This window comes from Hyperoodon ampullatus (genome assembly GCF_949752795.1).
Source record: "Hyperoodon ampullatus genome assembly, chromosome: 12".
NCBI classification, from domain to species: Eukaryota; Metazoa; Chordata; class Mammalia; order Artiodactyla; family Ziphiidae; genus Hyperoodon; species Hyperoodon ampullatus.
Window position 1 is genome coordinate 893,051 of NC_136925.1, and position 24,836 is coordinate 917,886.

General features: G+C 36.8%; 1 protein-coding gene across 1 annotated transcript in view; it reads left to right on the forward strand.

Moving 5' to 3' along the window:
* The window catches only part of ME1 (malic enzyme 1), a gene marked incomplete at both ends in the record, with an annotated part of 189,115 nt that overhangs the window by 127,061 nt on the left and 37,218 nt on the right, over positions 1 to 24,836 (forward strand). The window contains one exon of the mRNA XM_079716087.1: positions 19,500 to 19,609. Within this exon, the coding sequence (XP_079572213.1) occupies positions 19,500 to 19,609 (110 nt within the window). The remainder of the gene's footprint in view (positions 1 to 19,499; positions 19,610 to 24,836) is intronic.

The following is a 24,836-nucleotide window of genomic DNA, read 5'->3' on the forward strand; positions in this document are numbered from 1 at the left end:
ACCAAATGCCATTTCACATCCATTAAATGGGCAGAAATGTTTAAATCTGACAGTGCCACACGCTCGGGAGGCTGTAGATGAATATGTCTACCGCTTGCAGGAGCGTAAATTCATGAAACACTTTGACAATATAATATATATGATCATCTGATCATAACCTACTGTGCAGCACTTGCACCCCAGAGAAACTCCTTCATGAGGAGACACGTACAGAAATGTTCACAGTAGCAGCATTTGTAGTGGTGATAAATTGGAAGCAATCTAAATGTCCATCAACAAGAGGATTGATCATTTATGCCATATATATATATATATACACACATATAGAGAGAGTTTGCAGTATTGTACAGTACATAAAAATGGAATGAACCAGTGTTTCATATGTCCACCTGAATATATCTAAGAACCAGAGAATTAAGGAAAAAATTCCAAAAGGAGACATTTTAACTCAGCCTGAGCTCTTAATCATGGCACGCATACTGTCATTTCACAAGGATCAGATACCATTCAACATCCATCAGATTCATATATAGTTATCCATGTACATAAAGTTTAAAAGCAATGTCATGTTTGCTTTTGGATATTATACATTTGTAGTAAAGGTATAGCATGCCTGGGAATGATAAACATCAAATTTAGGCGAGTGGTTACATGAGGGAAGTAGGATCAAGGAGGGGCACAGGGAGTTTCAAGTGATGTGTGACCTTTTTGTGGTCTGAAATAAAGATGGCATAATGTTAATATTTCACAGAATTATGTAGTGGAACACATGGATGTTAGTGAATGTTCTCTAATGCTTTTCTCTGTGGTTAAAATGTTTTGTTAATAGGTGGGTATTTAGTAGTGAAACCGTAGGTGTGCATCTAAACCTTACTTTCACATGCAGGCATCCTATCTGCAGATCCAAATAAAATAATCCATTCAAGGAAGATCAATGCCATTTCACTGAAATCCTTTGTTAAAAAGTTTTATGACATAAAAACATAAATCTATTTAAAAAAAATCTTTGCCTGGCAGGCTTTTTATAGAAATTAACAAAATGGTTCAAAATGTTTATGGAAATATAAAGGACCTAGAATAGCTAAAACAATTTTGAAAAAAAAGAATAAAGTTGGAGGACTTATACTCCTTGATTCTAAGGCTTAAACTACAGTAAACCAAGATAGTGTGATATTGGTATAAGACAGTAGAACAATAAAGCAGAATAGATCAGTGGAAAAGAATTTAAAAATCCAGAGATAGGCCCATGTGCAGATGGTTAATTGATTCTAGATGAAGTACCAAAGTAATTCAGTGGGGATAAGATAGTCCTTTCAAGAAATAGTGTTGGAACAATTAGATATCCATAAGGAAAAAAATGAATCTCAACCTTTATCTCATACTTACCCCACAAAAATGAATTCAAAGTGGGTCATAGACCTAAATGTAAAGCTAAAGCTATAAAACTTTTAAAAGAAAATATACAAGAAAATCTTGGTGCCTTTGGGTTTGGCAAATATTTCTTATAGAAAGCACAAGTCATAAAAGAACAAGGTTTTAAATTGAACTTAAAATTGAAACTGATGCTCTTCAAAAGATGCTGTTCAGGAAATGACAAAGCAAGCCACAGATTGGGGAAAAGAGTTATAATACATGCATCTGATGAATGCCTTCGATCCAGAATATATTTTTAAAAAAAACAAAAAACAAAGCTCTTACAGCTCAAGATAAAGAACTCAATTTTTTAAATTGGGCTAAAGATTTGAAACAAGGCTTCACAATGATCATTAAGCACATGTAAGCTCCTTAGTCATCAGGGAAATGCAAATTAAAATCAAGTGAGGTGCCATTACGTACCCATTAGATGGTTAGAGTTTAAAAGTCTGATGACAACAAGTGTTGGTGAGCATTTCCAACAACTGGCACTCTTATACATTGTTGGTGGGAGTGTAAAATGGCAGAACCACTGTGGAAAAGTATTCAGCAGTTACATTTTTTTATATACCTATCATACTACCGAGGAATTCCATTCCCTGGTATTTTCAAAAGATAAATGAAAACTTTAAACTATTCATGGCAGCTTTATTTGTAAGATCCCCAAACTGCAATCAACCCAAATGTCCCGATGTCATAATATACCCAAATTGTGGTATAGCCATATAATGGAATAGTATGAAGGAATAAAAGGAACTAACTATCGATTTATGCAATAACATGGATTTATCTCCAAAAATCAAGCTGAGCAATAGAAACCAAATACGAAAGATTTCTTGTATATTATTCCACTTATATGAAATCTGGAAAAGACAAAACTAATCTATAGCAGTAGAAAGTAGATCAGTGGTTGTCTGGCGCCGTTGTTGGGCTGAGGATTGATTAGAATGGGCTACAAGAGAGCTTTTTGGAGTGTTTGAATATTCCATATCTTACTTGTAGAGATGGTTTGATGGGTATACAGTTATCAAAACTAATCAAATTTTTTTAACTAAAATGGGTGCCTTTTATCCTATGTCATTAAAGTTGATTTTAAAGAAAGCAAGGCACAGAAAAAGTCTTAGTCTGACATAAAACTGTTATAGTACCTCATTTATTGAAGTGACTTTATAGATTTTGTTATTTATTATTCCGTATTTAGATTTTCCAGTCACTTTCAGTATTTTTCTCCTTTCTAAAGAATGTTCTACCTTTTGGCAGTTCCATTGCATAGTAGAAAACCTAAAGGAGTATGAAAAACAAAAAAGAAGAATGCAACATTTGAATTGGTCAATTAAGGCTGTTTCAGTGAGGAGGGTGTTGAAACTGTTGGTTTATTATAAAAGGTTATCAAATATCATATATCTGGGTTACTGTTCTCCAAATATTCTACAGTGGGTTATCAATGGTGAAGTGGAACACATATAAACAATATTTATGTGTGTATTTAAAAAGAACGAAGATATGAGAAATTGATTCAGTATTCTCTTGACTTTATCAGTCTACTATTGCTCAGAAGTAAGAACAGAATTCTAATACTCTTACACATGTGAACTGTAATTATCTTTTTTCAGAGTATTTATGTTTCTTGCACATCTATGAAAAACGAGTGTGTCAAAATACTCCTATCTGGACAATGCAAAATTTATATATCCTGCCATGTATGCCTACCTCATTAGTAGTCATAGTTTTATTCAGAAATCTCTTGTCAGAGAGGCTACACCTGTTCTCCATCTGGACTGCACCGAGAGCAAAATTATCAGATTTTTATTTCCTCACTTTCCACTAATCAGATTGGTAAAAGTCAGACTTTTTCAAAACCTGAGTACTTTGCATAGTAATAGGTGGTTTGTGTTGTTAAGGATCTCTGTTGAGTATATTTTTTCAGTTCTTTTTATTGATTCAGAACTGCAAAAGGAGTTCCCAGAAAGGTAGTGGAAAAACTGAGAATTTGACCCAAAAGAGTCAGTTTATGAAGAAGCAGAACTCAAATGCAGGTACTTAGATTCTAAGACCATGAGATAATTAGCTTCACTTTAAGTGTTGTTTTTCAGTAAGTACTGTTTTAGGCACAGAAATTCTTTGCCTTGGTTTGTATTTCTCAGTGATACCAGAATAAAATTATTAGTTTACAAATGATAAGTTATCATACTTCCATATACCCTTGTCCAAAATCAGATTTTGGAAATATGTCAGTTTGGCAGAGAAAGAGTTGCATTCTTGAAAACTTAGACTGAAATATGTGTACTTGTTAATTCAAAAAAGAGTCAGAATCATTTAAAAGTGATTTAATGCAAAAGGAAGTCAAAACAATTCTTCAAACTATGTCAGGTTTTGTCCCTAAGAATTGTTCAGAATTAAGTAGGGACTCTGCAATAGAATTCTAATTTTAGTGTATTAGATTAAATCACTTCAACTAATTATTGAGCTATTTTAAGGGGAAAAGAAGGCATTGACATACAGGTAAATGTACCCATACAGGTGCCAATAGAAACAATCTTAAAGCAGTTTGGGCTTAAAAGACCTTCAGGACCAATGGAACATATGATGAACTTAGTTCATGGGGTTCCCAGTATGTGGGAAGAAAAGAGCTTATTAATAAAACAGGGAACATGATATTTTTGGCATTTTTATTAGTATTAGGGAATAATACTTCCGTAAGAAATACTATTAATATAGAAATGTAAATAGACGTAACTTCAAGGACACATTACTGGTAGGTGGGTTCTGATTATGGAAAATGGTTAGTGTTCAAACTTTGACATTAGTCCAGGCGATTGTGCCAGAGAGGCCCGATTTGTAATTTACATTGGGTTTGTGCCTTCAGCTATTTCCAAACGTAGAGTTCTCAGACTTTTCTTGAATAATATACATAGATTTCTCTTATTCAGTGGCATAAGAATGGATATCATCTTTCAAAGTTTTTATTTTAAGTAGTGGTACATGCAAAGTCCTTTTTCATTTTTACAATGATTTTGAGGTTTCACTATAAAGTAGCATGATTGATTTTTTTTTTTTTAAAGTTAGATGCGAATGAGAGTTATCTCTTTCTAGGTAATACCCTGGAACTCTGTACAATGATTACTGCTGATGTTTATAGTACTTTTGGAATGCCTCTTTGAATATTGTATTTAGAACCTATAGCAATTCTTTTAAATATCACAACGATGGCATTTAAAGAAAAATCCTTTGAGACTGTTAGTGATTCTTGAGAACAGTCAGAACGAGAATATTGATCCAAGTCAGTATTTGGATCTAGTTCTTGTTCTCAAAATATTTCTTCAGATTTTTTTTTTTTTTTTTACTGCTAGTTAAGAAAGAGGGAAGAAAATTACCTACAAGATAGAACTATAAAGTAATAAAACTGATTTTAAAGTCACTTTGAAAGTAGTTGAGCAGTTTGCAGCATCATTGGATAAATAAATAGTCTGAAAGTGGATACTCTAAAGGATAGTATTCATATTCACTTGAATATATAAATTCTGACAAATGTCTCTGGAAATATTCTGTATTTTATAGTATGAAATAAGAAGATTTTTTCCTACATCAAAAAAGTCTCCTGGTATCATAAGTGGCTGTTGTAGTTGGGGTTCCTGGCTTTTCTCTTAGGTGATGATACTCACTAGTGTCTCCTCCTGTAATCCGGTCTCCAAGGACCTTTCTAGCTTGAAAGTTTTATGGCTCTGATAATTTGCAGCAAAATCACATACAGTTCTCTCTGCTGCTCAAAACCTGATCCCTAGTGTTTTGTGGAAGTTGTTGGCTTTTAAAAATAAACAGTTTGATCTAGTCTAAATTGGGAAGGAGACACAGACAGATTTAGTAATTCAAACTGCAGAAGTAAATGACATGATTGAGGTTGGGGATAAGGTGTTTACTGGAACATGCATTTGAGGGGACTTTTAATTCTCTATAGTAAGTTTGCAGATGGAGTTTATAAAAGCATTTTCTGAATTTCTGCATCCTTTATGTGAAGGCATTCTGGGCACGGGAAATGGTACAGAGTAGAAATGGAGGATTGAAACACAAATGGCATGTTGAAACGGAGATCCGTCCGTTAGAGCCAAAGCTGCCCTTAGGATTTGAGCCTGTACTGGTGCTGCCTCAACTCATAGACACCAGGATGCAACCTTCCCCCTGCCATAAACCCACCTCCTTGCACTCCATCTTTGCAGTCCATTACGTGGCCTCTGGACATAATTCTTAGAAAGCCTTACTTCATATTACTGTTATACTTGGTCTCCCGTTATAATGTAAAAATAACATCTCATTTGTCTAATTCCATATACCGTTTCACATACGTCATGCCTTTTCATACTTTATGTTTTGTATTTCCTCTCCCCTAAACCAAACTGCCAACATGCCCTTCCCTCTCAAAACTTTCCACTCTGCCTTTGGAAACCTGTTTCTTAATAAAGCCTCTGTAACTTCTTCACTGGATGGTCCCTTTACCTTCTTGCTTTCCTAAAACATGGCTCTCATTTAAGACCTCCACTGTTCCTGCAGTGCTTTCAAAGAGTGATGCTTGTTGGTCCACACAGTGTTTTAGGGTTGGGAGGTGAGATCAGTGCCTTGTCCCCTCTGTCCTTTCAGACTATTAGTCCTTCATCCTTTTTTTAAAATTCTATTTTTATTTATTTATTTGTTTGTTTGTTTGTTTATTTATGGCTGTGTTGGGTCTTCGTTGCTGCGTGCAGGCTTTCTCTAGTTGCGGCGAGTGGGACGACTCTTCGTTGCGGTGCATGGGCTTCTCATTGCGGTGGCTTGTCTTTGTTGCGGAGCACGGGCTGTAGGCGCGCGGGCTTCAGTAGTTGTGGCACGGGCTCAGTAGTTGTGGCTCACGGGCTCTAGAGCACAGGCTCAGTAGTTGTGGCACATGGGCTTAGTTGCTCCACAGCATGTGGGTCTGTGGCTCCCGGACCAGGGCTCGTGCCCGTGTCCCCTGCCTTGGCAGGTGGATTCTTAACCACTGCATCACCAGGGAAATCCAGTCCTTCATCCTTATGTAAGCCCCTCACCTTGGCATCTTTGGTGTTTATGCCAATTAGGGTTATCTTATCTCTATCTTCTCCCAGTTTCCTAACTACCCTCCTCTAATTCTTACCTGTTTTCAAAGCCTTGCTCTCAACCCACTTTCATTTCCATGTGGATGATGTGTTTTGTTGGCCTTTCTTGTTCTTAGGATCTTCATTTCTAATGGCCTTCGGCCCATACCACTTTAGACACCCACTCATGGCTACCTCATGGGCCTTATCTTCACAGGCAGCTGCTCAAACCCTGACATACTAAAGTAACACACCTTAATTTCTCACGACAGCTTCCTCTGCTGGCGTGTCACTGAGGTTGCTCCAAAGCAGCATATCCAAAGCAGAACTCATGATCTTCCTGACCAAACCAGCTTCTTCTCCTGACATGTCCTTTTTTTTTTTTTTTTTTTTAATATACTCCATCGTCTACCAAGTGGCCCAAGCTAGAAACTTGGAATTCATCCTTGATTTCTTCTCTCTCATCAGCTACTCCTCTTCACTTAATAGAGTCCCTTCTGTCTCCTGAATATTTCTCGAATCCGCCCACTTCTCCCTGCCCCCATTCTCATTCCAGGGGCAGGCCTGGGGTTTTGCGGCAGCCTCCTAAGGAAGCTTCCTGCATTTGGTCCTCCCCCTCTGTAATCCATTCTTTACCCTGACCACGCAGAGTTAGTCTAAAATGCAAAGTGATCATGTCACACTCCTGTTTAATATCCTATTTTTAGGATCAGATACACACCCCTCAACACAGGTTAGACGGCCTGCATCATCTTGCCCTCCTTACCTCTCTAGCCTTAATTCTTGTCTCTTCCCCTTCAAACCCTGTGATTCACTCGTATTTAATTTATTTCAGTGCTTGAAATATGCCAGAATTTCAAGTTCTTGAAATATGCCAGAATAAATATGATTTATTGAGCCCTGGGCCTTTGAACATGTTCCCTGTTTCTCACAAATTCTTTCCCTTTCTCTTAACTTGACAAACTCCTACTCATCCTTCAGACTTTAGGTTCCTCTAGAAAGCCTTTGTTAATTCTCTTAATTCTGGGTAGGTGCCCCTGCTCTGTTTTGGAATCCTGAACTTCCTGTTACAGCACTTACCACACTGCATTATAATCTCCTACTTACTGTATCCGCCCCAAGACTACAAACTCTGTGAGGGCAGGAATGTGTCAACAGCACCAAGAACAATTCCTGACCTCTAGTAGGTGCTCAGTATATTATTTGATAAATGAACAAATAAGGGAAGAAAGGAAGAATACGGTTTCTTTCTGAGAATAGGGGGAGATAAGTTTATAAGAGCTCTCATTACACAAGACCTGCTTTAAAATAGGATGAAAAAAATTTTTACTGTGTAAACTGCTTTCAGTGGGGAAGTAAACACAAGCAAGGAGACTAACTAGGAGATTGCAGTACTATTGCAGTGATGTGGTCCAAAGAGCCTGAACTTGAATTGAGGCACTTGGAATAGAAAGCTTAACAATTACTGTGAAAGGTGTAATCATTAAAAGGCATAACAGAACTTGACCACTAGGGTGTAAGGTAGGAGGCAAAGTAGAAATTGATTACAGTATTTTGGCGTTGGTAGAAATAGGAAGAGTTTGGATAATAAGTTTTGTAAGGAAAAAAGTTCAGAATTTCTAGGAGTTTTACATTCACATATTAAAATCATTAGAGAAAAGATTTCACTGATTTTGGAGGCAAGAAGTAATTTTTAAACTTTTTTTAGTAAATATACTAAATAGAAATTCTAGTTATAAATGCAGTTTCAGAATCTGTTGAATTTTAAGGAACTTAAATTTTAACAAACTCTGCTGTGTTTTCTGAGAAGTAGATGACAACCAAAGAAAATGGTTTCATTTTGTTTATGTTTCATTGTTTGTCCTTGGTGTAAAAAAGTTGTGAATTTTTTGATGCTATAAATACTTTTGATACTATAAATAACTGAGTAAGAATGGTTAACAATATATTAAAATATTATCTTATAAACATGTATTCCTCATTTAAAAAAGATTCATAATATAATAGGTCTCCACATCTTTCTCACTGTCTTTTTGGCTACATGGAGTTTCTTTGAAAGATTAACAACAGAGATTATAGATTTAGAAGTTATTCATGTAAAGATGATTACTGAATCCCTAAGAATAGGTGTACTTGATAAGGGAAGATTATAGGAGGAAAAGAAAGAAAGAAAGGATTACTGCTGAATGTTCATAATTTCCAGTGTCACAGGGAATAATTAAGAGGTGTCAGCAAAATATAACAAAGAATGATAAGAGAAATGAAAGATATATCTAAGTGTTAGAAAATAATCCAGAAGTAACGTTGTAGGAACTGGAGCCATATTACAGTGGGTTAACAAATGAGTGAACACATTTCTGTTCTTAATTCTTACCGACAAGGAAGAATTAAACTTGAGTGGTTCTTGGCCAAAGAGAACTTCAGTCAACTTCAAATTACTTATCCTGGCATTCAAGACTATTCATAATCTGAAATTCAGCAGCCAATATTGATCTTCTAAAGTTCCTCAAACTATTGTCCTCAGGGTCCTCCAGCACAAACTCTGAGACCTCTGTGGTTTTTTTCCCCACCTCACTCTTTTCCCCATTGGATTCCTACCCAGGGCCCTGTTTAAGCCTCAACCTAATTCATGCTGTCTTCCCTAAATCCTATAGTGATCTCTTTGTGAACTGCTGGTTTTGCTTTTAATTTGAACCTTCTTTAAATTTTCTGCTTGTATCTTTTGTCTTCCCAATGAGACGGTAAGCATTTTAAGGGCAAGATCCGTGTTTCCTATTTACTGCTCAGTTTCCTCAGTTACATTTTTTAAAGTGAGTAATACATTATCGCTAAGGTACCCATCAGAGGTAAAATGCTCTGGATCTTGAATGCTGCATAATGTCATGTATGTAATAAATACTAAAAAAAAATTTTATTAAATCAAAATATGCTTGGTCGACCTGATTACAGTGAATTCTTGATAGTTTATAATCAAAGAAAGACTAATGTTTTCACCAACATCTGTCCATATACTTTATGTTATAAAAATACCTAGTATATGGAATACATACAAATACTGTGTTGGTAGTTTTATGATAAAATTATGACTCCCTTATTTTATCATTACAGTCCTTTTCTTTCTAAACATACTGTTCACTTCATTGATGGCAACATTGGTGCTCTGTGGAAGCCAGTATATAAAGTTGTTAAAACCATGGACCCTGTGGTTCAGTCCAGGTCCTACAACTTATTAGCAGTATGAACTCAACCATGGCCCTAATCTCTCTGAGCTCCAGTTTCTTCATCCATAAAATGGGTAATAACTACCTTCCTCACTGGGTTGCTGAGAGTTAAAGGAGATAATCCCTATAAAGTGTGGAGCGCTGTGCCTGGCACTTAGTAAGTGCTGTCACTGTAATTAGGGTTTTGTCTAATTTAACAAAGCCACAAGAGAAAGTTCTCTGCAGTTTTTACATGTTAATTTTATGGGTGGTATTTCTGTTAACTTCTAAAACCATTTACACCCACTATTTTATGTGATATTTTGATCATAAAATAGTAGGTTCTTTTCATAGTCATGTAGAATCCAATTGGCTAAAGTCCCTGTGTTCCACTGCTTATAATTTCATAGCGACAAGACTGGTTCAATCTGGAACAAAATATCCCTTCCATGGCTTTCTTTTATTATATGATGCAAGATGCTTGTATCACAAAATGAATTCAGGGCGCCTCTCCCTATATCTTTAGGACTCAAATCAGAGTTAATTACCAAGTAGAGAAAATTGATGAAATGAAAACTGATAGGCAGTATTCTCCAGGGGATGATTCTAAAATATCCTTTTGTAAATGATGAGGTATCTTGTGCACCCTTTTACTACCTATGCCTATTCCCAGACTTCACTTGGTAAACATTATAAATTTATAGCCTGACCACATTGTATCCTAAACACTGAAGGCAAGCCATATTGTGAGGATTTCATTTTAACCACAGAGAAATTGTAACCAGCCCCAAACCACAGGACCAAGTAAGTAGTAGTTCCAGGAATAGAACTGAGAAGGCTCTGATTCCTCCTCACATCCTGTGACCACAAGGTTCTGCTGCTTTGGTACATAATAACAGATCATCTGGTGCTGCTGGACCACAGTACATGACACATCAGGAGCAAACCATAGGACACTGAAAACACACAGCCTTTACTTTCTAAAGGGCTTCTTAGAAACCAGAGAGGTGGGGAAGGAGCCATGATGAGCACCAGATGATTCTTGACCGATATTTATGTTTGGGGTAATCAGTTGCTACCACAAAGTTTGCCTCTCTGATAAGGTTGTTAAAAAAAAAAAAAAGGTAATGATCTATAACCATGAAGGTGCTTTTACCCATTCTTAATATTTGAGTTATTTTTAATTAAGATAGCTAAAGAGTTTCCTAGAATGACATCATGTGTCTGAGAAGCGTAAACATTTTATGTTCCTTTGAAGAATTGACCCACTCCCCATTTTACTTTAAAAGTTTTGCTTCTTTGCCTTTAGTTGATTTCCAGAGCACTGACATGGTTGTGTTGAAGTACTTGTCCTGCTGTATTGTTGCTGTGTGGGGAAGAAATTTGCCAGCCTGCTCACTGTGTCGTGCCAGAAGTATAGCTTACTTATCCTTATTATTTTATATGGATATGAATTACTTGTATTTACTTATGTTTTGTTTTGTTATATCACAGACTTTTTTTTCTGGGATTATTTCCTTTCTCTCTGAAATACACCCATTTGTAAATGTCCTTTAGTAAAAGTCTTGGCTTTTGTTTATCTAAAGGCGACTTTGTTTCAACCGTACTCTTGAAGAATAGCTTTGCTAGATATACTATTCTTGAATGATATTTATTTTCTCTTAGGCTTTGGAAGGTATTATTTCACTGTTTTTGGCTTCTATTGTTACTATTAAGTAATAGAAAATATCTAGTGATTATGGAGTACTTAGTGCCAATCTTTACACATTGAACATTGGCACTTATCGCTTCATTTAATCCTGATAATATACTTATGATAATATGCCATTGTTATTCTTATTTATTCTGAGGGAGAAACAGAGGCACAGTGACAGAATTTCATTCCAGGATCTCTGACTCTAGAGCCCATGTTTTTTTTGTTTTTTTTTTAGTTGAGGTATAGTTGACATATAACATTATTTTAGTTTCAGGTGTACAATGTAATGATTCAGTATTTGTATACATTGCAAAATGATCACCACAGTAAGTCTAGTTAACATCCATCACCATACATAGTTATAAAAAAGTTTTTATCTTTTAAGATCTACTCTCAGCAACTTTCAAATATGTAATACAATATTATTAACTATAGTCACCATGCTGTACATTATATTCCCAGGACTTATTTACTTTACACCTTGACGTTTGTAGCCTTTGATCACCTTCACCCATTTCACCCCACCCCCACCCCCTTCTCTGGCTATCACCAAAAATTCTCTGTATGAACTTTTTTTTTTCTTCTTGTTTGTTTGTTTTTAGTTTCCATATATACGTGAGAGCATACGGTATTTGTCTTTCTCTGTCTTACTTATTTCACTTAGCATAATGCCCTCAAGGTCCTTCCATGTTGTTATAAGTGGCAAGATTTCATTTATTTTTTTATGCCCAAATAATATTCCATTGTGTATATATGCCATATTTTCTTTATCCATTCATCCATTGATGGACACTTAGGTTGTTTCCATATCTTGGCTATTGTAAATAATGCTGCAGTGAACATGGGGATGCAGATATCTTTTTGAATTAATATTTTCATTTTCTTCAAAGAAATACCCAGAAGCGGAATTGCTGGATCATACAGTAGTTCTATTTTTAATTTTTTTTGAGGAACCTCCATACTGGTTTCCATAGTGGCTGCACCAATTTACATTGCCACCAACAGTGCATGAGGATACCTTTTTTTTCACATCCTTGCCAACACTTGTTATTTTTATCTTTTTGTGGTAAGAGCCATTCTAACAGATATGAGGTGATAGCTCATTGTGGTCTTGATTTGCATTTCTGTTGATTAGCGATGATTAGCGATGTTGAGCGTCTTTTCATGTACCTATTGGCCATCTGTATATCTTCTTTGAAAAATGTCTTTTCAGATCTTCTGCCCATTTTTTAATTGGAGAGTTTTGATTTTTTACTATTGAGTAGAGTCTGTGTTTTTAAACTGCTAACACAGCCAAGCAAATACTTAAAAAAGAAGAATGAGAGATAAATAATATTACTAAATATTAAAGTCACTTAAAAACTATAGTAGTTAAAATAGAGGCATTTTTCAGTGGATAGAGAGATTAATAGATTAATCATTACTATTATAGGCTATCATTATCGAGCAGTACCAACATGCTGTGCCTGTTTTCTCATCTATAAGATGAGAATAATAATAGTGCCTGCCTCATAGAGTGGTTGTGAAGAATAAGTGAGTGTACACACACACACACACACACACACGTGTACACACACATATTATTAAAGGTTAAAAAATATTTGTTGTCATTAGCCATAGTAGAATAAAAGAGAAAAGCACAGAAAACTGACTCTACTATGTATGAGAATATAGTATCTGATTACAGGTGATGAGGGGAAAAGATAGGCTATTAAGTAGATGGTGCTGGCATAGTTGAGTGAATTATATAGAAGTCAGAAATTTTTATCTATATTTTTAAAAAATCTACATCTAAACAGTGAAAGATAATACCAGCTGTAGAGGTTAATCATTTTCTATATCCATGATATCACTAGAGGAAATTTTTGATTAATAGTTAAATAAACGTGTATGGAGAAGATTGTAATAAGCATACCATCAAGGGCAGAAGCTATAAATAAGAAGATGGAAAGATCTGACTATATAAAAATTTAGAATTCCTTTTGTAAAAACAAACAGGAATGCTGTGTAATTGATTTTTTTAACATCTTTACTGGAGTATGATTGCTTTACAATGGTGTGTTAGTTTCTGCTTTACAACAAAGTGAATCAGTTATACATATACATATGTTCCCATATCTCTTCCCTCTTCTGTCTCCCTGTGTAAATGATTAACGACACAGTATGCTAGAGTAAGGAAGCCACATGCACCATATATAACAGGAAGTTAATATTCTTAATATGTGAAGAACTCTTATGAAATAATAAAAGACCATAAAAATAGAAAAACAAGCCAAAGACCATATAATCTTCCAGGAAGAATTACAAATGACCAATGGACATAGAAAAAGATGCTAAGGTTCATGAGTAATCAAAAAAAAAAAGAAACAAAAATTCAGGAAACAGTCTTCACCTTGAATTTTACAGTGATTTAAAAAGATAGACCTTCAGGGACATAATAATAATAAGTAAATAACTGCAATGAAAGAAAAACAGATGATTTACAAAGTATTTTGTTGGATCAGAGGAAAGAGACCGCATCTACATTATGATATCAGAATGTGGTAGTGTGAGGCTGTCTTTGAAGTATAGGCATAATATTAACAAGAAGTGAAAAATGAGGGAAAGTTTGTCACCCTCTCTTTTGAGAGGTTTGGCAGTAGGTGGAAAGAGAGATAAGTAACCAGAGCTTTGGCTTTGTCATGGTCAAGAGATATGGTTTTAAAATCAGGGAGTCCTGAGGCTCCTTGGAGACAGTAAGGAACCAGTAGAGAAGGGGAAATTGAAGCTGTTAGTGTAGAGAGGTAGAATTGAGGCAGTAAGGTCTGTGGAGAGATTAGAGACAAGGAAGCAAGAATACATCTCGGAAGTGGAAGAAGAGAAGAAGTACAAGCACACATATTTTTTAATGTGGAGGGGGGCTGAGAAAGTGAAGATTGTTCTCTCTGGATGGCATTCATCTCAGTGAAGTAGTGGCTGGTAAGAGACGGAATGCTTGTGGGACAAGGGGAGTAAAAAATGGTTTGCAGAAGCTGCTCTGGGATCATGCTATGGACCAGTAAGCAATAGAAAACAAATATTGCAGGATTTGATTGAGGTTCTAGCTGAGACTCCATAGCATGGACTCGTGTGCTATCTAAGTGGAATGAGGGAGAGCAAGGGGCCAGGGGCGCCTAGTGTTGCTGAAAATTTGGCGTCTGTGCACCAGTGGCGAATCGAATCTCAGAGACAGAGTTTTGGGTGAAGGAGGAAAGAATAGCTTTATTGCTTTGCCAGGCAAAGGGGGACACAGAGGGCTCATGACCCTCAAAAACTGTGTGCCCCAACCCAGGAGATTTGGTGAGGAGTTTTATAGCAATGGTTCAAGGGCTGGGTTGCTGATAAGGATCAGAGTGTGTGCAGGGCCTGCACTCCTTTAATCTGGTCTCATGTCCTCTCTCTTTTTTTTTTTTTTTTTTTTTTTTGCGGTATGCGGGCCTCTCTCTGTTGTGGCCTCTTCCGTTGCGGAGCACAGGCTCCGGACGTGCAGGCTCAGCGGCCATGGCTCACGGGCCCAGCCGCTCCGCGGTATGTGGGATCTTCCCGGACCAGGGCACGAACCCGTGTCCCCTTCATCGGCAGGCGGACTCTCAACCACTGCGCCAACAGGGAAGCCCTCATGTCCTCTCTTGATGAGCTTCTCTGGTTCCTTTAATCTGGCCTCAGGTAGTCTTCTCTGGAATGAAGGATGCTAACATCTGTTTGTTGGGGTTTTAGTTCTGTAAAGAGTTTAAAGATATTGTCATGTGTATCCCTTGAGGTGGAACCAGGACCCTGCCCCAAGGCTGCACTATTCTGTCTTGGCTGCTCCTCCCTTGTCTCTGCCTGCCCTCCCTTCCCTGATTAGCAACTGTTTGGACCTTGCCCTTTGGAACTCAGGGAAGGTCATGGAGGCTGACGGCTATCCTCTACAAGAATAGGGAGGACAGAATCGGGAGACAGAAAGTCTTCTATGCCCAGGAGCCCCACAGGGTCCTGCTCCATTTCACTAGGGGGACGGCCAGTGCATGGCTGGAGTAACTGTCTTCAGCATACAGAGGTGAAGCTAGGAGGAATGAACTCGGAGGAAAGGAAGGACCAAATGAAGAGTGGGTAGTGTGCTGGGAAGGAGTTGGTGGAAGAGAGGGAAGACAGGACTAGGGGCAGAGAAGGAGAGTATTAGAGCATTTAAGATATTGGCAGTAGAACTTTTAGACCATTAACTTCTTATTCATATTTTATTAGTCTTTTTGCTCATATGGGAATTTTCTAATGCTGCTTGTTTGAATTAAAATATTGCTTCTTTTAAAGGCCTAAAGGACTACTGTAGAAAGTCTTTTGAACAAATAATTAACATTTCCAAAATGACTTTGATAGAAAAGAAAAGAGGAACGTATATGGGAAAGAATTTTAAAATGCTGGTGGAAAAAATAGCAGTTTCATAGGAATTTGTTTTCTTAGGTAACTGTAGAAAATATTTCCAAAGGAGGGGCAAATAAATATGAATAAAAATTATAAGAATAACTGTGATTTACATGATTTAAATTCCTGTTTGTATTTGGGAATTCCACCAAAAGAGAAAAATGTGTTAACGTCTTATAGTACTAAATGAGTTTTTTGAAAAATCTTGGTTTGACTAGGCTAACCTTTTTACCTCTGTTAATAGAAACTATTGATATTGAAAATGTCTATAACCTACTTAGTGCCAACTCTTTAAAAAGTAACATGAAACGAACTTGATTTTGTTTCTTGCTGAGTAATAGAGAAATTCTAGAATAAAAGTCATGTCTATTTAAATAATAGAAAGATTATACTTTTTTTGAACTAGTGTGAAAAATGCAAAACACTAGAACTTCTAGAATTTGGGCAAATAAAGGGAAATACCTACTCTCATGCAACTCATTCAAAGCAACTGATAGTCACAGTATTCGGCAGTACAGATTATTAAGCGACCAATTATTCTTATTGAATGAAATAAATTTTTGTTTACATATTTTATTCTCTTGATCTTCTCTCTACTGAAGTAGTACTGTCTGAAAGAATTTTAAGTCTCTCAGGAACCTTTTGATCTAGTTGATGAGACATCTACATGCTAGTAGTTTTAGACCCCTCGTAAATGGTATAGAAAATATTTGCCGACTCAAGAGTCACGGTGATTTGCAATGGCAGTGCATTAATAAAGACATGGGAAGGAGACGGACATGGCGCGTTTGAGAGAGAGAAGTGGTTCAGTGGGGAAGGGACTTACCCTGCAATATAGGGAGAGATAAGGCGATTGAAAAGGTAACATGTGATTATAGATCCTTGAGTTTAAGGAATTTGAGCATCATCATCAGAGCAATCCACTCTGTGAATTTTGAGCAAGGGAGTAGCTGGTGGAAGTTGTTGTTTACAAAACTTTGGTGGCTCTATGTCATATGTTTGAGGGAGACAAGGAGAAGCAGAGACCAGTAGACTTTTTGCAGTCCTAGCAGGAGCAAGACTAATTTCTTTGGCTGTGATAATATTTAAATAGTAGAAATGATAGAAAATGGTAATTAACTGAATATGATGGGTTAAAAAGGAAATAGTAAAATAATAGCTTCAGTCTTTTGGTTTCTGAGACATGGAAATGTATGCTTCCATCATAGAAAAAAATTGTTGAAGTTGAGAGTCAAGAGCCTACTTGATTTTGGAAATGTTCTGTGAAGATGATTGAGTTTCAATAAGCAATTTAGGTTGGAAATACAGAATAGATAATCTATAAGGAAGTGTTGGTTTAAGTCTTGAGGAGACAGACTTCACCATGAAGAGGTAGGGCCATCATAAATGTTAAACAACCACACCTGTGCTTAGTGGCTTTCTATTAACTGTTGGTTTGCAACAAAACGTAGCCCCTAAAGACTAGTCAGTCTTTTCACTAGTTTATTATTCTGATTAAATTTTACAAAACTTTTCTGTTATAGAGCTCCTTATTTTTAGTTTTAGAACTCAGTGTTGTTCAAAGGTATATACTTGAAGGTATATATAATAACCTACAGGATAACAGAAAGGAATCAATCATAAACTTAAAGCTTAGCTTAAACGTCAGGCAGACTTGAGTGCAGATCTCCCCTCCCCAGCTTACCTGGTGCCCAAGGCTATCCTCATCTATAAAATTGTACCTTGAGATTAAATGAGAAAATATCTGTAAATTACGTTCATCCAACAAATATTTGCTGAGCACTTACAGGTATTATGGAAATGTAATGAGTTTAATTTTGGACTTTTTAACTTGAGGTACATTCAAGTGAAATTATCCAGCTGGTCATGAGATTTACAAGTCTGGAGTTCACAGGAGTAGAGTAGAAACATACCTTTGGGAGTCACTGTATATAATTGGTGATTAAAACCATGAGTAGGATTGAGATTCTGTCAGGACGGACGGACGCGCACACACGCGCGCGCGCACACACACACACCACGTAGTAGACTAAGGACAGAGTCATGGGAAACACCAATGTTTAAGTGCTAAGAACTCCCTAAGGGAGAAAGAAGAAGAAATGATCAGTAGTTTAGGAGAAGGCACAGAAAAGCGTGATATCACAGAAGCCTAGGGAATAGAGTTTCAAGGAAAAAAGATAAGCAGAATTAGTGGCAATGCAGCAAAGAGCTCTGGTAAATTAGGGATGGAAAACAGTGTTTCTTGGATTTTTAGTTCGGAAACATTCTAATTTTAGAGCAGCAAGTTTAGCAGAGTCATGAGGACAGAAGGTAAATGACAGGGGATGGAGAAATAATGTAAACTGTAAACTAATATTTCATATACATTAAATGGAAAGGATAGGAAAAACATGGGGTTGAGAAAGAACTTTTTCCCTCTAATGAGAAGCTCCAAGTCAGTTATCAAAAAAAAGGAAGGAACTTGTCCAGAAGAAGGAGTTGTAAAGGGGAGAGAGGGAGCTAATTAAGAAGGAAGTGGTGGGAACGTGGGCAGCAGCGGTGAGTTACCTTAAACAGGAAGAGGAGCACCTTGTTGACTGATGCCTGCAGGGTAGCGCTAAAGATAGAGATGGGAGACGCAGTGGGAGGAGAGTAGTTGAGGGAGATCACACATTATGCCTTCACTATGCCAGGAAGTAGGAGACAGGTGAAGAGGTCAAGATTTAAAAGGATTGGCGAAGATTAAGAATAGCCTTTGGGTGCAGTAGCAGTGGAAGCTGACCAAAGACAAAGAAAAGGAATCATAAATATGGCAGCAGTGGGAGTCTAGCCTAGGTTGGAGACCATACATCTCTAAATCACCTAGCAAGGATGGCCATGGCTATAAGGCTTTCTCTGGTAACTCTCAGATACTTGGGGTGTCAATGGTGTTAATTTCCCTTGTCTTGGATGTACAGGCCATAGATGATCATAAGAATAAAGGGTCAAACCAGGAAGTTAATTTCAGGAATAAAAATCTGTGCTGTATTCTTCAAAGCTCAAAGCTTTTCAGTGTTTGGTCATGGCTATAGAACAAACACCAGAATCCTAGGCTAGAATTTTTAAGGTTTCCAACATAAAATTCTGACCTTGTCTTTCACTACACCCTTACATGTACCAAACATGACATTTTGGCCAAATGGGGCTTCTTGCTGTTTTTTGAATGATTTTTTTTCCTCTCCTAACTTTCACTTCAGTTACTTTGCTTCTGCTGTTTACTCAGAGTGTAGAACCTTACATCTCTACTTTTGAAATCATGACGTGATTAAAACTCAGTTCATTTGTTACCTGGTTTGTAACCCCAGTCAGGAGTGATATCTGGCTTCTCAACATCTGTTATCCCTTGTTTGTACCACTTTCATATTACTTTTCATGCACTTTTCATTTATTTCAAAATAATTTCTACTAACTTTTTAATTACTTGACTGCAGGGTACCATATTTTTGTCATCTTTGTAGTATTTCACAGTGCCAGTGCAATGCTTTTTTCTGTAGTAAGCATGTAGTAAATATTTACTGAACAGACATTGTGTTATATATTTATACTAAGTAGCAAGATAGGACCTTTAAAAGAAAATAATGTTTTGCCTTTTCTATAGTCTAATTTTCAAGGTTTATTTTTAAATGTTATTTCATTAACCTCTTCTAATGTGGATATTTTGTCCCATAGGTATGGCATGAATTGCCTTATTCAGTTTGAAGATTTTGCCAATATAAATGCATTTCGGCTCCTGAAAAAGTATCAAAACCAGTATTGCACATTCAATGATGATATTCAAGGTAATCAGATTTTCACTGCATGTGGATCAAGAACAACATGTCCTGATATTAGTTTGTAATTTTATAATGATTCAAATTCAGTAAATTTGCACTAGATACCTATTAAATGCCAGGGATTATGCTTGATGATTTCACACATTATTTCTCATTTAATTTTACGTATTTGAGAAAAGTACTTTGTGACTTTAGAATGTACCATATTACGCATGAGCTAGAGAACAGGTGCCCTAAAATCTGATAAAATCCCCAGTGATTATGGCTAAACAAAGAATAAAATGTATGAAAATATATTATTCATTGTTTAAAATGAAGACTGTATATTTTTCTCTCTTCAGCCTTCATCTCAGTCAGTTTTCTAAGCTTTCTAAGCTTAGAAATCAGTCACAGTTTCTAAGCTTTACCCCAGCAGAAGCTGCCTTTGTATACAGTGTGTACCTCAGTTTCCTGTTTGTCTTTGATTGATTGTAGATGCTTGGCTACCTGCTTTTGTCTAAGTTACTTGTTTTGTTTCTCACTAAGCCTGTTTTTGCAACTCTCTCTAGATCCACCCCCCACCACCAACCCACCTCCCCAAATCCGAAACCTTCCAATGAGAATCTTACTCTTCCTGTTTCATGAAGGGCAGGTAGAATAAAAGTACAGGCAGAGATCCAAAGGAGGAAGACCATAGTAAGTTCTGGCAACCTGAAAGGAGACCACAAGTGGCTTCCATTTCACTAATCGCAGTGAACATTTTTCAGTGTTGACCTTACTTGGATTCTCAGCAGCATTTAACATTGTTGACCCCACTGTCTTCCTTGAAATACTCTCTTCCGTCAACTTCTGTGTCACACGCCCCTGCTGACTTGCTTCCTACCTCTTTGAATTTTCACCCTTTTTTTTCCTCCAGGTTCATCCTTCTCTGACTAGCTATTAAATGCCAGAACACTGCAACACTCAGTCCCAGGCCCTTTTCTCTTTGTTCTATTATATCTTAGGTATATACTGCAAGGCCACCCATCCCACTAGCAGATTTATATATTTAGCCCAGACTTCTTTGAATTCCGGGTCCATATACCCATCTTGTTATTTAAAATTTCCTCTGAGATGTCTCAAAGTTATCTTATACTCAACCTCCCCACCATCAAACTCTTATTTCCCCGCCAACCTCAGCCTTCTTCGTGTGTTCTCCTCCGTGAATTCCTGATGTCTCTCTCTTCTTCATCTCTCCCTGCCAAATACACTCCATCACTCATCCTCCTGATTTTCTGTTGTAAAAGTCTGTCTCTTCCACAGATTCCTCTCCATTAGCCTAAGGTAAGTTGCCATCATCTCTCCTAAATAATGGGCATTTTCTAAGAAATCTGTCCCCATTTACTGTTGCTTCCCCTTCTTATGTGTTCTCTCCATAGTATGACTACAGTTTGCCAGATGTAGACCTAGGGGCTGAGAATTTTGTGACAAGCCAAAGTTTTCTTTCTGCCATAGATATCTAGTCATATCATCCGTTCCATAAAATACTTTAATGGTTTTCCATTGCACTTAAGATGAAAGATGAAAGTCTTAAATATGGTCCAAAATGCATGGTCTGATCCCTACCTGTCTCTCCAGCCTCATTTTTTTTGCCATTCTAGCCATCACAGTCTTTTTCAGGTCCAAACATAAGCCAGACTTCTTCCTGTCACAGGGTGTATTCATATGCTGATCGATCCTCCTAGAATACTCTTCCCTCCCCTCTTCAAATCTCTTCTCAACCATGACATTCTTCAGGAAAATCTTCCGGATCCTTGTGTTAAGTCAAATCTACCTATCATAGGCTTGCATAGCCCTACTTATTTTTCCCTTGTAGAACTTATCACAGAAACAGTTCTATATATTTATGTAATTAAAAAAATAAATACCTCCCTCCCCACTAAACTTGAAGCTCTGTGAAGGACAAGAATATGTCTGTTTTGTTCATCACCTTGTCATTAATACAGTGCCCAGCCCATAGAAGGTACTTAATATTAATGGAATGAATGACTGTAACACGTCCAAAGCAGGAGTTAGCAAACTACAGCCTATGGGCCAAATCCAGCCCGCTGTCTGTTTTTGTAAAGTTTTCTTGCCACACAGCCATGCCCGTTTGTTTATGTATTATTTATGATTGCTTTTGTAAGTCTGGGGCAGACATCATGTGACCACAAACCCTAAAATACTTACTATCTGGCCATGTACAGAAAGAGTTTGCCAACCTCTGGCCTAAAAAGAGTTGGTGAGAGTCGAACTAAGGAATTAGGTTGGCTAAGGTAGGTGTGCATTTTGGAGAGATCCCTTTCACTGTTTTCAGTGTAGAGACTAGATTCATTGGGAGCAAACTTAAAGGCTGTTGCTGTAGTCCAAGTGCATGATGATGGTGCCTGGTTCTGGGAAAATGCCAGTCAAGACTAAGAAATAGACACATGATTAGTTGTTGATGATGAGGGTGAGGAAATAGCCAAGGATAGAGCCTAGGTGTTTGCCTTGAAGAACTGGTAGAATGGGAAGGCAGTAACTGAGAATGAGAAAATGAGAGGCATTATAACATATAGATGTTAAGAACTCTGGGGTCAGACTGACTTGCTTTGCTCCTTCTTCATTGGCTGTGGACTTTGATCAATTGACTTCACCTCTCTGAGTTTTAATTTCTCATCTATGGCAGGAAGTTATATAATAGCTTCTATTTTTTTCTTTGGAAATGAGAGGATTAGAAGTTTGATGAGGGTAAAGGGAATTTGAAAGAACTGCTGTAGAGGACTAGAGAGCCATCTGACCATGAAACACAAAAGGATTCAGTAGTGGGTGCTGAAGGTCCATTGAAGTTGAAAACCACAAACATACCATGACCCCAGGCTGAGCAGCTTGAGTGCAAGAGCTTAGGAGTAGGCAAGGCCAGGATGGTCAGTTGGGTTTATCTATGCTGGGTATTTTATGTATTTGTGCAGAGAAAGAACAACGGGATAAGAGTTAAGGTTAAAGTATGACCATAGCACTAAGTTGGATAGAGAAGGAAGTGAAGATATAAGGATGGGTAGATAGAGCCAAAGGGCTAGATTCCCATGAAATAAAACAATAGGTATAATGGGGATAACTGAGTAAAGAACTGGAAAGATAGGAGATTGCTACCATGATGAGTGAGGTATTCTAATGTAGTTCTTCCAAGAAGGATTAGTTCTGAGAGATGAACCAAGATGAAACTTAGGAGGAATGTAGCCAAAGTGGAGTAAGATGAATGCCATTGGAAATGAGGTGGTCAAAGAAAAGTTTAAATGTAAAATGAGGATGATAATTTTTCTCTCGTGGAGTTTATATTGTGGACGAAATAGTTATTTGTGAAAATACTCTATCAACTGAAATATACTTTATAATTTTTAAAATTGACTATGCTTAAGTTCTTTAGTATAACATAGCTATGTAAGTATAGTGTATTTAAAGATAATGAGTCTCTTTTTACGTTTTGAGGCACACTAACGTAATTGGTCTACTCTTTCTTTTCCTAAAATCTTTTGTGATGTTAATTACATTATTACTTTATTGCCATCTTCATGACAAAGATCCTTATCTTATTTCAACTTCATTTTCTTCTTTTTGTATTCATTTTTTTGAGTGTTTATTTATAAGAAGTGAATATGTGGAGGATTTCAGAAAGGAAATGAAGACAGTCTAATTTTAATGTGCTATAACCCTAACTTGAAGATATAATATATAATGATAGAGTGCCTTTGATGCTACAGACATAGGCTTTGTAGATCAGTGTCTATAAGTCACTTATCAGTTCATTTTGTAGTAAACTCTAAAGTAGCCACCAATTAACTGTTGAACAAAACTGTCCTGTCCTTTTTCTTTTTTTAAATCTTTATTGGAGTATAATTGCTTTACAATGGTGTGTTAGTTTCTGCTTTATAACAAAGTGAATCAGTTATACATATACATATGTTTCCATATCTCTTCCCTCTTGCGTCTCCCTCCCTCGCACCCTCCCTATCCCACCCCTCTAGGTGGTCACAAATCACCGAGCTGATCTCCCTGTGCTATTCTTTAATAGTCTATATCTTTTGATTTTGTGGGTCTCACAGAAATGTCTGTGTAGACGTTAAATACCAGTATTGCATAATTTTGAATCATTTTACAGGATAAATAGTTATCAGAGTTCAGTTTAGGGAAAAGAACACTAAATCCAAATCATCAAACAAAATGAGCAATTAGGAATTAGGGTCAGCATTTCTGTCAACTGTGGCCAAGAATTTAGGGGTCAAGGCTTGGGCTGCATCAGAATTAAAGTCAGGAGAACAGGAAATCTGAGGCAGATGCCAGGCCAAGCCAAGAGCACTGCATGTGGAGCTGCCCTGAGAATCCACAGCAGAACATTTCCCCCAGCAGGTCACCCATATGGAGCATTAAATAACTAGTTTTCACCTCAACTAATCTGCCTAAACTATAATCTGCACACACACAGTCTACATATTTCCACATTTTAGCGTCCTACTGCCTTAGCCAACAGAAAGTTAGGTTTGAGAAAAATGGGTCTAATCTCTGACTAGACAAAACTTTTGGCAAGTTATTGGGGTTCTGACTAGAAATGACCAAACTATTTTGTGCTTTCTCCATACCAAAATAGTGTCCTTAGTGACATGTCTTCCCCATATGTTTCTATTTTACCTTTTTAACCTTATGTTTTTACTATTTTGCCCACAGATGTCATACTTTCCTCACTGTGGGCATAGAAATTGCATTCTAGTGCCAACAAAAATAATTACATAACTATTACATCCTTACCATGTAAATAAATGCTTTTACACTGGGCCTTGGGGGAACTTTTTTTCTTTCTTTTTTTTTTTTTTTTTTTTACAGATGTGTTATTTAAATTTATTAGCATTTTATGAAAAGTATTTGATTTTTAAAAATACTTAAATTCTACTATATTAATGATCGAAAATAATCTTAAATGATAGAGATTTTCGTTCAAAATCTATTTAGACCTTAATGCATTCTAATTATAAATTATTGCTAACTAGAAAAAGTGTGCAAATTAGCTATTAAGAAATGGAAATTACGGGACTTCCCTGGTGGTCCAGTGGTTAAGACTTCACCTTCCAATGCAGGGGGTGTGGGTTCGATCCCACATGCCTCGCGACCAAAAACCCAAAACATAAAACAGAAGCAATATTGTAACAAATGCAATAAAGACTTTAAAAATGGTCCACATAAAAAAAAATCTTTAAAAAAAAAA